At 40.5% G+C, this 13,077-nt stretch overlaps 1 protein-coding gene across 4 annotated transcripts in view; it reads left to right on the top strand.

The window, feature by feature from the left end:
- STAU2 (staufen double-stranded RNA binding protein 2) overlaps positions 1-13,077 on the top strand; it is a 166,287-nt gene that overhangs the window by 67,601 nt on the left and 85,609 nt on the right. For all 4 annotated transcript variants that reach the window (XM_072151706.1, XM_072151708.1, XM_072151707.1 and 1 more), the window contains one exon: positions 2,215-2,427. In XM_072151706.1, the coding sequence (XP_072007807.1) occupies positions 2,215-2,427 (213 nt within the window). The remainder of the gene's footprint in view (positions 1-2,214; positions 2,428-13,077) is intronic.

Consider the following 13,077-nt stretch of genomic DNA (forward strand, 5'->3'; position numbering starts at 1 on the left):
TCACCGGGTTTTAAAAAAATTTTTTTTGGTTTATCTGTGTCAAGATCCACGTGAAAAATGGAGGAGGATACCAAAAACTGTGTGATCCTTAGGGAATAGTTTCTGCAACTGAAAACAGAGAAGCTTTCTATAGAAGGACAGCAAGCAGAGATCTAGAAAACGATGGGGAATTGATACAGAAAGTATATTGAAAAATTGTATAACTTTTCATTACACAAATATCAATTATTTACGAAAAATAGCCAACCCCTTTGACGTCGGTTTCCTTTAAAACTTGATGTGAATCAATATGTTTGTCATCTACCTGTAAACAAATAAAAAGGCAACCTCTAATGTACAGCAGAGCTACTGGTTCCCGTACAGACACATGAGTGGTAAGGAATGTATCTTTCTAGAGTTTGTCTTTTAAAGGGCACCTGTCATCAGAAATTGGCCCAATAAACTATTGTTATCATCCAGAAAATGAAGTGAGAAATGAATTGGTTGTACAAAGTTAAGGAGGCGGAGAGTTTAACACTGAAGTCAAGCTCTCCCCCCTCTGAATACCTCCTCCCCTGTGATTGACATCATGTATTGCACTTCAGGAGATCTGGTTAGTGATGTCTCTGGATGCAGGACCATCAATTGCAGTGAAGGAGGATTTCTGAGGAAGAGAGCTTGACTTCAGTGTTAAACTCTCCAACTACTTGTATACTGTATACAACCAATTTACACCTCAGTTCAGAGTTAATTTTCTAGATGATGCCACCACACTGGACCAAGAAAGAAACAAAAACTAGAAGGTGTTAAGCTGCTTAGCAATTTGCTGGTAGTGGTTTATAAGGTCAGTTTCTGATGATGGATTCACTTTAATTTTATGGTGGTCTTTATTTTGTTTTATTTTTGCCTGAAATATGAGCAGACAACATATTTTGTTTCTCTCTTGTGCTGCATGTTTATACTTTTATGGTTACAGTCTATAGAGTTCTATGAAAGTTTTTTAATTTTTGTCACTCGCTCACTTTCTCGTGCAGTTGTGGCCTTGGGGGTATAATGTACTTATCAGTTTCCTGGAATCTTTTTCTGTCTTTTCTATAAGAATAAGACTATAATCTATCTACATTTTCTTGACTTCACTGACGTAACAGTGTGACATTTTCTAAGAACAGTAGGCAGGGAGTAATGCTCTGCTGTTACCTGCACTGTTATTGGACCACATGTGGAGATTCATGGAGGTACATTCCAACATAGCGACTGCATTTCTTATGTATAATCCGGCCTAATTTATGCCAATTCTTACACCCCCGGCTGCTGATTTCTACCAGTTTACCTCCTGATGTATACAGGGAGCTGCATGTGAAAAATAATCAATTTATATGTCACTACTAATATTTTTTTATTTATATAGTGTCAATACAGATTATGCAGCGCTGCACAGAGCTTGCCAAATGAGTCCCTGTCCCCAATGGGGCTCACAAACTAATCAACCTACCACTATATTTTGGAGTATGGGAGGAAACCGGAGGACCCAGAGGAAACCCACGCAAACACGGAGAGAACATACGAACTCTTTGTAGATGTTGACCCTGGGACTTGAACCCTGGTGCCCAGCGCTGCAAGGCTGTAATGCTAACCACTAAGCCACTAAAATACTGTAATACATTTTGACATGAATAGGATTATAGCTCTTTCCCAAAATCCTCCTTCTGTTTGTCATTTACTTCCTTTTGTGGAGATGGATATGATTGTTCATCGTTTTTAAAATCCACCAATTTTCTCAATCTACTTTAGTTTTACTGTGCAGCCTACCTGGAGTTTTCACCCACTTACAAATCAGAATACCGACTAAACACTTGGCAAAATATCACGAGTCTAGTATATGACAAGAATGTCTGAACGACCCCTGCAACCTATGATATTTTTCTCTGACTAAGAACATGACGTTTTTAACATTCTAAATAAAGATTTCCACTTCAATAAATTGAAGCGGTGATGGGTAACCTCATTGCCTTACCTTATTTATTACTTTTTTAAATTATTTTGTTTTATTTCAGTTTTTCAGAGAATGGATTTCTTAAAGTTAGAATAGTTGTTAAATCCGTTTCTTTCAGTATTGAATGGCATGTCTTTTGTTGTTAATATATTGTGAATAGATCGAGGGTGGCAAATAGGAGAACAGCGGTAAGTTATCTCTGTAAACTTCCTAACAATCTCATGACTTTTTGCTTGCTGTAGGTGACCAAGGAAAGCGGCCCTCCACACATGAAGAGTTTTGTTACAAAGGTGACTGTTGGCGAGTTCACTGCGGAAGGTGAGGGGAACAGTAAGAAGTTGGCAAAGAGACGCGCAGCTGCCGCTGTACTGCAAGAATTGAAAAAACTCCCACCTCTCCCTGTGATCGAAAAACCAAGGCTTTACATCAAAAGACGCCCCAAAACCATAATCAAGGTATTTAGAATTCATTGACATACATTTCAAAATATGTGACAAAGACCCTTGAAAAAGTCTACAGTTTTTTGGGTTTATAAGGAAGATAGCATATTTTTCTGACTATGATGCCAGCTCTGTTACATCTATACACTCTCAACCAGCTTACTGCATGCACTCATACCTGCTACATCCCCAGTCCTAGCTACTACTTCATACCCAGTCCCATCTTGTTCTCTGACCGGCATGAAACGGTTACAGGACCATGATTGGTCACATTCTCCTGACATCAGTCCAGATTCTTTAATATTTCTCGAATGACAACGGTAGGGGGAGGAGAACGGTGCAGAGGCTCTGCTCTCTCTAGCAATCGGGTGAAATGCTTTATGAGTGCATCACTTGATCTCCAAAATAGCGGTCTGACACTGCTGGATCCTGCTGACCTTCAGACTATAAGACGCAGGAACTTTTAAGCAAAATTTTTAGAAAAATATGGTACTTTTTTTTTTTTTTTCTTGCAGAAATTTCTTTATTGAATGGTGGTTTTCTTGATATTACCAATTGGCTTCAATGAAACTCTATGCACCCCATCTTGGCAGAAAAAAAACCTGAAATTGTAGATATTTTGCTAATTTATTAAACCAGACACATTTTTAAGTATCACGTGGCTATAAGTATACAGAGCCTTTGCTCAGTTTTGAGTTTAAGCAGCTTTTGAGCTAGTACAGTCATGAGTCTACTTTAGAATGATGCAACAGATTTTTCACACCTATATTTAAGGATCCTCTGCCTCTTCGGTGAATGTTGGTGGAAGCAAAACGTAAATTTTTTTAGCATGTAAATGTTAACAATAAGTTGGATTTTACTCTATAAAGAGTAAAGAAGGAATAGCTTGGGAGGATTGCCCTAATGTCAGGTAGGTCTATGGTGACCGCAAGCCCATGGTCTTCCGATCCAGACTTGAAATCAGAAATAGTATAGTATATAACGAATCATATTCGTTTGGAATTTTTTCAAGCATATAAACTCCTTTATATTGTAGTACTCCCGGGCGGTGGCATTCGTGTTATTGGCTATTGTTTGGGAGTAGCACTAGAAACACTTTCCATGCTGTTTGCTATTTGATCGTTTCCTGTGGTTATCTGCTGGCTGCACAATGTCAGTGCACCCAGTAATGAGTAACCAGCATTTATTTTTTTGTATTGGGCTGTGGTTCACACATGTTTGTCATTGTCTTTCCAGTCTTATTTTCCTTATTTGTAATTGTAGGAATTTCATAGTAACTACCGCCGGAATAGTAAAAATTCTAGTGTTGGGAAAATACTTTTCTTTCCATTGCCTGTGACTTGAAGCTGTAGCGTTGTCTTCTTATACTCTTTTATTGGGAATGTAGGAACAAAATAACACAATAATAATCCTTAAAGCGTAACGAAACAAAATTTCATAAAGTGACAGTGCAGATGATATTAAAGGAAATCCACCATGGTAGGATTTGGAGAGCTCTGTGTAGCGCTGCGTAATCTGTGTGCACTATATAAATAAAGAAATTATTATTATTAGGGTTCCCAATGCCGGCAGCATGCCAGTACAGGCAACATCCCGTTTTTCCCTAATTCGGGGCTGCAGCAAAAATAAACTTTAATCCGTGTATATGCAAATTTATTTCAGAGACTACTGGGGGCGTGGAGTAGCCTTACACAGTTTCGGGGGCGAAGGCTACTCCACTTCTCCAGTCGCCACTGCATTCTCGCTTACCCGTACGTCCACGTCTCCGGCACCATGTGAGCTCTGCATTGTCTAATGGCGAAAATACAACAGCAATCAATGGGACATAACTCTTCTGGTGATCCATTGAATTCTATAGCATTTCTGGCTGGTTAACTGGTCAAGGCAATGCCGGAAGTTGGCAATAATAAGCAAATAAGTGGGACTTGCGATCCCTTGTTCTTTTGATTACAAGGGGCTAGGCAGCCAGACCCCCAATCATCAGACATTGTATAGGGGATCCTAATCATTTTAAACCTGTTAGAAGTGACCAAATAGCAGTGCTTTGAATTCGACCAAGGTCCACCACTTCACAGCGTTTGTATGTCCATGTCATGTTCCCCATCTCCATCACTAGTCTGACCCAACAAGTCCGAATATGGCTGAGTTCGAGATCTAAGAAACGTTGCCTCCTGCTGTTCTAGATTTTGTTATGTCACTGATATGACTGCAACTTTTTGTTTTTCTCAGTTGCCCCGGGAACATGCTTGTGTCAACCAGAAAACTGCACATGACTGCCAGTGGTCTAATCCCTGCAATAATGAACCACATGTGTGTAGAATATGCAGTAATACATTTTTCAGATATTGTTGTTTTTTTTATGTGTAATGGCCCGTACATTTAGTCTACAAAGATGAAGCCTGCTGGCAGAGCTGGTCTAGTTAACAGCTCTGTGGGATGAAGGGTATAATTAAAGCTAGCAACTAAGTTCCTGGACTTATATCAATTTTCAGAATGCACTTGAGGATTTTCCGGCACAAAGGTGGGCCCTGGCTGAAAGCCATCGTCAGTCTTGACATGTGACATTTTGTTTTGTTTTCCATGTATGTCTTAAAGTTTATTAACCACACATGGTTTCAATATTTTGCGTGCGGTGCCATCTGTGAGGGAAGTATCCTGTCTGTGGTTTCCACTGACATGAAAAGCTTGAGACTATTAGAAGGCCAACATTCTGCAAGCAAGATTGCTAGTGCGACAGGGCTTATACCGTGAGGACTAGATGTGAAGTATGAGAACCTATTACAGCTCTATACAGGAATGGCCAAGTCTTGTCGATTTCAACTTGTTTTGAGTTTGGTTTTCTGGAACTATAAAGTGTATAGGTTTTTGATGGGAGACCTGACACACAATTAACCTACCAACAGTGTTCTGCATAGTGTACAGAGGCTGAAGCAGTTGGCTCCCTAGACCTTACAGTTGATGGACTGTAGCATTACAATTAATCTTGCGCTCATCTGAAAGAAAATATTCAATTAAGTTTTCCATGGTTTTTCTTGGTTTGGTTTTTCTTGTCCCATCCGGGAAAACGTCTTTGCATATTTTCCATGATCCCCTAGTTGAGCATCGATGGCTAGAAGTCTCCACACGCCTGCAAGGCAGCCTTAATTTGCTAAGTCTCTATAAGGAGGACTCTTACTTCCCTAATCCAGTCAAAAGCCTCTCTCTTAGCTTAACCAGTTCCCTACACTGTACTGAAGAGATGCAACCACGGCAAAACAGTGCTGTCTACAGTTGGAAATCTGTCCCTTCTGGAATAGATATACTGGCTTTAATCCTGCATCATGTCATTGGGCTTCTTGAAAGTCTTGCTTGAAGTGGGCTGCCTTACGGGGTAGCAAAAGAGGCCTGGTTTTCCATGTCACATCCTAGAAAACGTATTTGCATATTTCCCAGTGTCCCCTAGTGGTACATCAATGGCTATAAGACTTTTCATGCCTGCATGGTGGCCTTAATTGGCAAAGTCGCTGTAAGGAGAGCTCTTACTCTCTGACCCTTATTCATCTCAACAGTAGTACAACCCATAGGGACACTACACAGTGTTACAGAGCCATCGGCTACATATACTTTGCAGAAAATATCTGAGCAGTGCATGAGCTGGTGGATGAACCAATCTTCAGTTTCTTGCCTCTCTTTTGGCTACACGGACATGAACCTGTGCTGTTCTCTGGCTGCATACAACAGATCCTTGGATTATTTTTTTCAGTCTACATTGGGAAGAATGACAAATGATGTCACTAGTTTGTCCCAAGCCTCGAAGGGTCACATACTTATGTGATGACTTCTAGGCGAAGGCCCGAGATGCAAACCCAGACAGGAATAGGGCCTGCTCTGAGGGTCCATGAGAAACATGTTCATGTGTGTATTAGTCCATTAAAATAATTGTGTTTAGTATTCCATAAGTTTATATGGTCACAGATGAAAACAATATCACACACAATGAAGCAGTGGTCCATTGTTTGCAGCCCTTGTGTCATATGAGGATCTGTCAAGCACCATTTACAATAGAAAAAGACTTCAAGCCGCAAACAAGGACAAAACTAGGACCTTAATTTGTGGCTCTGGACAAGACAAAACTTGGTGCGAAACGGCCAAAATCGACCAAAATCTCCATTCTTTTACCGGTACTTTTTTGACTTTTTTTCTCTGGCCCGAAACGCACCGAGGGTCGGATCGCCCAAAATTTTTACCGGTCGTTTTTGGTCTGCGGTTCTTCCGCACCAGGCCTTGGAAGACACTGCTGTATGAGCTCATTGAAATACATGTGCACATGTACTAGATGTTGAAACCGCTATTACACAGCCAAAAACAATGTGCATGTAGCCTTATGGATAGGCTATTGTCCTCCTCAGACGACCCTTTTAAGCCAGGGCACATTGGGGGCCGAAGTCATTGGCACATTCGACACATAGAATAGTGTGCCAGAATTTATAAATCCATGCTAGTTCTTACCCAGTGCACTCTACTATCCCGTGCATATGGACTTTTGAAATTGCCTCAAGACCCTCCAGTTGTATAGCCAGCACCATTTTTCCTAACTTTCCCTATGACAATTATTTCTTAGAAGAGCCTTCCATTACTTAGAAAGCTGTTCTGGTGCTCGGTTGATATTTGATTGCCATACACAGCAGTTGTGGTTGGGTAACACATTGGTGGGCACGCTATTTCTCCATTGCACCTCACTTTTTATTTTCTTTAGAAACTTGTGCAAATAACCAATAGCCATTTACTTGCTCCCAGCTGTTAATGGCAGCCTCTTAGGTTTTCCATTGCATGGCTGAAGATATTCTCCGTTCCAAATAAATTTCATTTAAGCCTTTCCGTGTATTTCAAGTTTTACCCATGGAAACTTCACAAAGGAAATTTCATACTAACTGTGTGAGGTTTCTGTGCTTTATGGGATCCTAAACCGTAACATTTATAATGTCTGGTCTTTACACGGATGTAATATTGAGTCTTACGGGATAGTGGTTAGAAGGCCTCTCCATACAGTGACTAGTAACCAGATCTTTGTGTTATTTATTGAAAGTTGCTTGATCTGGTAATAGTTTTTTATTCCAATTTATATTGTATTTATAATCTACAGGCGGTCCCCTACTTAAGAACACTCGACTTGCATACGACCCCTAGTTACAAACGGACCTCTGGATGTTGGTAATTTATTGTACTTTAGTCCTAGGCTACAATAATCAGCTATAACAGTTATCACAGGTGTCTGTAATGAAGCTTTAGTGTTAATATTGATTCTTATGACAACCCAACATTTTTAAAATCCAATTGTCACAGAGACCAAAAAAGTTTTGTCTGGGATTACAATGATAAAATATACAGTTCCGACTTACATACAAACTCAACTTAAGAACAAACCTACAGACCCTATCTTGTATGTAACCCGGGGACTGCCTGTATAGTTTTTTATATTTTAGCAATAGTAGGCCTGTTCAGAAATTCAACACTATTTTTTTTTCCATCAAAACCACTGACATGTTGAAAGAAGCAAAGAGGCCATTACAGCAATAGGATTAGCCAGATGCTAGTGGTGTCACAGGTTCCACTTTTTTCATGGAAATTTCTGTGCAGATTTCAATGCAATGTGTACATTCAATGAAAAATAACTTTCCATGTAGATGAAGTTATGATTTAAAAAAAGGTGGTTAAAAAACCACAAACTTTATAGAGCGCCATCATATTTCTCAGCGCTTAACAGATCATGGGGTCCATATGCAAGTAAGACCAGACATTACAGAGGAGTAAAATAGACAGATGACACAATAGGAATGTGGGCTCTGCTCGCAAGAGCTTACAATCTATGAGGTAAAGGGGATAACCCAGGAGGTAAAAGTACTGGTATGCATTCACATTTCGGTTAAAGCGATCAGTCACCACCTTAATGAATCGCTGCACGAATGCTGATGTGATGTTTATTGGACACATGACGACTGATCAGTTGCTAGTATGTGAGGGTTTGGCTCAGCTGCCATATGCACAATGTGATGTCATCACTTACTGTCTGATGGGACTCTGCACTGAAGACCGAGAGCCACCGTGGATAGATATATGGTAAAAAAAAAACAAAAAACAAATACTCGCCTGCTCCAGCTCCCATTTCCTGCTGCATCCTTATACTACATCCAGTTTCAGGCTCTGCGTCTGACCAGAAGTATTTGGGGTCACAGGACCTGCTTCCAATGTACTCCTTAGACACACGACATCACATAAATTTTCCAGGGGACTTAATTCCCTTCTTGTTCATGGTCCCGTTACCTCCTAGAGCTTCTGATTGGACTCTAAAAACTATAAATAGCTTATCTTTACCTCCTCCATTGCTTCCGTTGTTTGCAGAGGCACGCCCATCTGTCTATTGTCACGCAGTAGTCGGACGGGGGCTCCTGCCTCTGTGTTAGTGATATATTCGTCTACAGCGGCCATCTTGGACCAAGAGAACTAAACGGCAGCCATTTTGGTATGAGCCGGGGGTCATGCCGGGGTCAAGCACTGTCCATCTAATGTCATGATTCGAACTTCATTTTTATGTAACCTGCTTGCTGGCCTGCCGGCTAATTCCCCCTGACATTTAATGTGAAGCAAGTCTTTCCTTCACTCTTGTCCTATATTTTTGTTCTAGCACCTGCTTTTCTCATGTTTTGCCTTGCCCGAGTCTTCTTCTCAGGGAAATTAGTATAAACAAGGCCACTGAGGAGAAATAGTTAACCTTTTCGGAGAATGTCCTGGTAAATTCATTATGGCCAATAGCATTGCAGTATTCTATCTTCTGTTCACGCCCCTTTGATGATGATGATCTGTTTGATATATGCAACCTGGCACTAATAAACTGTAGGAAGATTCTATATTCACTAAGAGACAAGTGTCTTGGGTTTGTACTCTCATCCCGGTACCGGCCAGCCATGAAAGAGTTAATTTGAAAGTCACCTTGCAATGGGGGGGGGGTTTGAGCCCCAGATAAAAATCTGACACCCTGTAAACAAACAGGCGCACCGCACTGATGGCGTGGGACAGCGGAAGCAACAGAGAAGGTAAGGATATGGGGGTTTTTTAGTGTTTTTACAACCCATCAGGCTGGATATGATTTTTATAAGCCTAGTCAACCCCTTTTAAGTTTAATCCTTGCAATTTTTTTTTATTTTTTTCTTTAAATTGCATTTTGATTGTTTTTCCTAGAGCTTTAAATCTCTTGTTTCCCATCATAGTAAAAAATTGAAATTTTTAATTTAATGTAAGTTTCTTCATAGACTTTACAGGCTTCCCGTATAGAAAATGGGTGTGTAAAGTGGGGCAATAATTAGTGCTTTTGCTGTGCTGGGAAAAGTACAATACAATATTGTGGCTTGTTTGTGTTGTTGCATAGCATTGTGAAGTCTTTGCCTGAACTTTCTGTTAAGTATCTGGACAGATGAGATGCTGCTTTGATCTGTGTAGTCCCCGATGACCTTGAAGGACTATTCTTTACCAAATAATATGCAACAAATGTACTGTAGGAAGGGCAGACGTGTACACATATTTCTTTTGCGTTGAGGGTGACCCGGTGTTTTGATGTCTAGTGAAGCTGAGTGTTACATGGTCTATGTGATTGGCCATTGTGCTGCCTAGATAAAAGCAACAAAGCGCATGAGCGAGATCAAGTTTCTCAAGGACGGATGCATGCCCGGATCATTAACTCTTACTACTACTAGATACCTTACCATGACTTGTTTCTTTAGTGTCCATGCAGATGTACAATCCAGGGATACAGGTGGTACCCTAGACCTTACACTGCCCATAGATACGCTGTTTAGAGCAATGACAGTAACATATGCTACATGTCCCAACTGCTTATTCTGAAGGGTGTATTTGTACCCATGCAAATCCGTCTACACCCTTTAAGCATAGTACCTAAGAGAACAAACGAACTTAAGTAAGTAACAGGAGTCCAAGCGTTACATACAGAATATACAAAACTCTCACTTGGAGGATTGCTGACAACCTGCATTGTGTGACCGGGGTACCGTGTGTACTAGAGCATCCAGCAGGCCAATTTCAAAAGGTAAAACCTTCTTTATTCATATTAAAGGGTGCACTAAATCTAGAATACAGCATAGAAGACCCACGCGTTTTGGCACACAGTACCTGACTATCTCTCACAATAGACGCATTCTAGAACTAACCCTATAAAATTTATAATGGGACCCAGGTTCCCCCGGATTGCTGGGGGTCCCTGCAGTTGGACCCTCATCTCACCTTGTTATCTCCTATTGTGGACAGAGGATAATTTGGGACATCCCCTTCTGTAGGTTTTGCAGCTTTTGCATGAATGGGAGCTGTAGTAACTCTCTTCAGCCACTTTACTGAGAAATGAGCTGTACTTCTTTCATGTTTCTGTAAACTAATCAATGCAGTGTATTTCCATCTTGTGTTAAAAATGGGTTATTGGTATTTGAAATCTGTTAATCTCCCCTTCTCTTCATGATAAAAATTCATTTACACTTGAGAATAATACCAGCACTGACCGTGTATGTATGTATACTTTTAAGGTGTGGTATTTTTGTGGTGTGGTAATTGGTTTTTCTGACCTCCATTACCTCTATGTATGAAAGGACTCTTAGGTTTGTAGCTGAATTACGCCTGTTGTTTGGCTACAGTAAATGGGCTGGAAGCTTTGGTTATTACTGGCCAGGATACCTTGTTATTGGATGTCCATGGTCAGCTTTAACTGTTCTGAACTAATCAGCACAAAATGCCTACTTTAATGGGGTTGTTTTATCTCTCAGATCTTTTTTTTTTCCCCTTTTATCTTCATGAGCTTCCAAAAAGAGAACTTTAGCCTTTATGACTAGTCTGTAAAGAATTTTCTTTTACTTGCCGCGCATCAACAAGATTATAGTCTGTATCTTGGCAATTACACCAAGATCCATGTTTCTTCTCATGTGAGGTAATTATTGCAGTATTACTGATGCTATTAGAGTACCAGACTCTGAGAACTCAATGTCTCTTTCAGCCCACGTGCAATAGCTAATTTTCTGCCATTAAAGCCAAGCTAGACATGATTTAACAAGAAGGTGCCATCAGGTTGGGTCAGCGCTTAAGCTCAAGCAGTCTCCAGTTTTTCATTTTAACGAGACTGCCTTCTTAATGTCGTATATTTATTACAGTGCGTCTTCTGCCGCAACTTGCCCCTAAAGGAATCATTTTTGTAATGGGCCTACAAAGCATGTTGCCAATGCTGGCTGGTAATGGTGTGTCCTTATGAGATATACAGCCCACTAACAAACCCATAAAAAAGTCCATAAAACAGACATTAGCACATTCACTGAAGTCTTCCTGGTCAGTTACATTGAAATACAAGCACGGCTTACAGACTGCTACATTCAAGCTGTTATAGGGGCCTGTCATCAGAAAATAAAGGATTTACAACGCCATTTAAAAGTCAATGATCTATTCCCTGGACAGAGCTTTACTTGAATCTTGGAAAGTGTCCAATACGAGAACACATCTAAATGGCTTTTGTCTGACTTGACTTGATTTTGATAGAAATTCCTTGTTTTTTTTTTGTTTAAAAATGCTCCCGACACCCAAGAGCAGAATAATTTCTCTTCTCTTATTCCTGCTAATGCAGCTCACCTCTCGTGGCCTTTCCTGTGTGACTCAATATGCTTCCCCTGACCACATTCTCCATTTCTCTGTCACCTCTTTAAAGTGTCTGTCTCCTTCCACCAGGATTATAAGCTGTTTCCACTGTCGTGTTTGCCCCCTTATCACCAAGAAATATTTTAATGAGGTATCGGGAATAAATGCTTAGAGCTTTGGACTTGTTTATGACCCATACTTACACATCCCCCTTATCCCCTTACGTATGACTAAGATAGTAGAAGAATAAGATTGTTCTCAAGAATAGTTTTGAAGAAATAACTTGTGTTCACATGCAGTTACTACAGCTTGGACCAAAGTCAAAAAATACTCAATAACTACTATGGAAGTCATTGCGGAATTGGTAAATTTTGTTGCCGGTTGTCACATATTGTCTGTATAGTCAACCTAGATAAGTTGTGGCAGCGTTTTTAATGTTGGCCCATTTGTTAATTCCCTCTAATTTTCCCAGGAACCAAAGCACTCTTGTGCAAGCACATGTACGAATGTGAATGGTTTAGAACAATGACATTATTAGGCCTTGTTGACATTTCGACCAAGAGCTTCTTCTCCCAGGTCTCTGAGTTTGTCTATTAAGAAGAGTTTTGTGTTGTTCGCTTGAGAATACTCTTCAGCAAAGCGTCTAGGGTCTGATTGAGATGCTGGCTCGTCTGGCTCCCTCATTTCCAAAAACTGCACAGGGTTATTCACATGCATGGTCACCTCACCTATGTTTAGCTACATGAGGCGATGAGGTTTCTGAGGAGGCTTTCATCAACCTTCATTTACCCCTGCTTTAAACCACAAGTGTCACATCACCCACTAGAAAGTTCAATACTTAGAGCAGGAGATGCAGACAGTAGAGCGGGTGGTCTTGTTTTCTAGGTTTATCCTGCCGTGTGACTTCATACTACTATGGTGGTGATGGACACTGACCAGACATTTCTTTACAGCCCTTCAAATTCAAGCCAGCTGACTTTGCAGTAGGGGAGGGGGATCTTTTCTCTG

This window comes from Engystomops pustulosus, chromosome 5, assembly GCF_040894005.1.
Source record: "Engystomops pustulosus chromosome 5, aEngPut4.maternal, whole genome shotgun sequence".
NCBI lineage: Eukaryota > Metazoa > Chordata > Amphibia > Anura > Leptodactylidae > Engystomops > Engystomops pustulosus.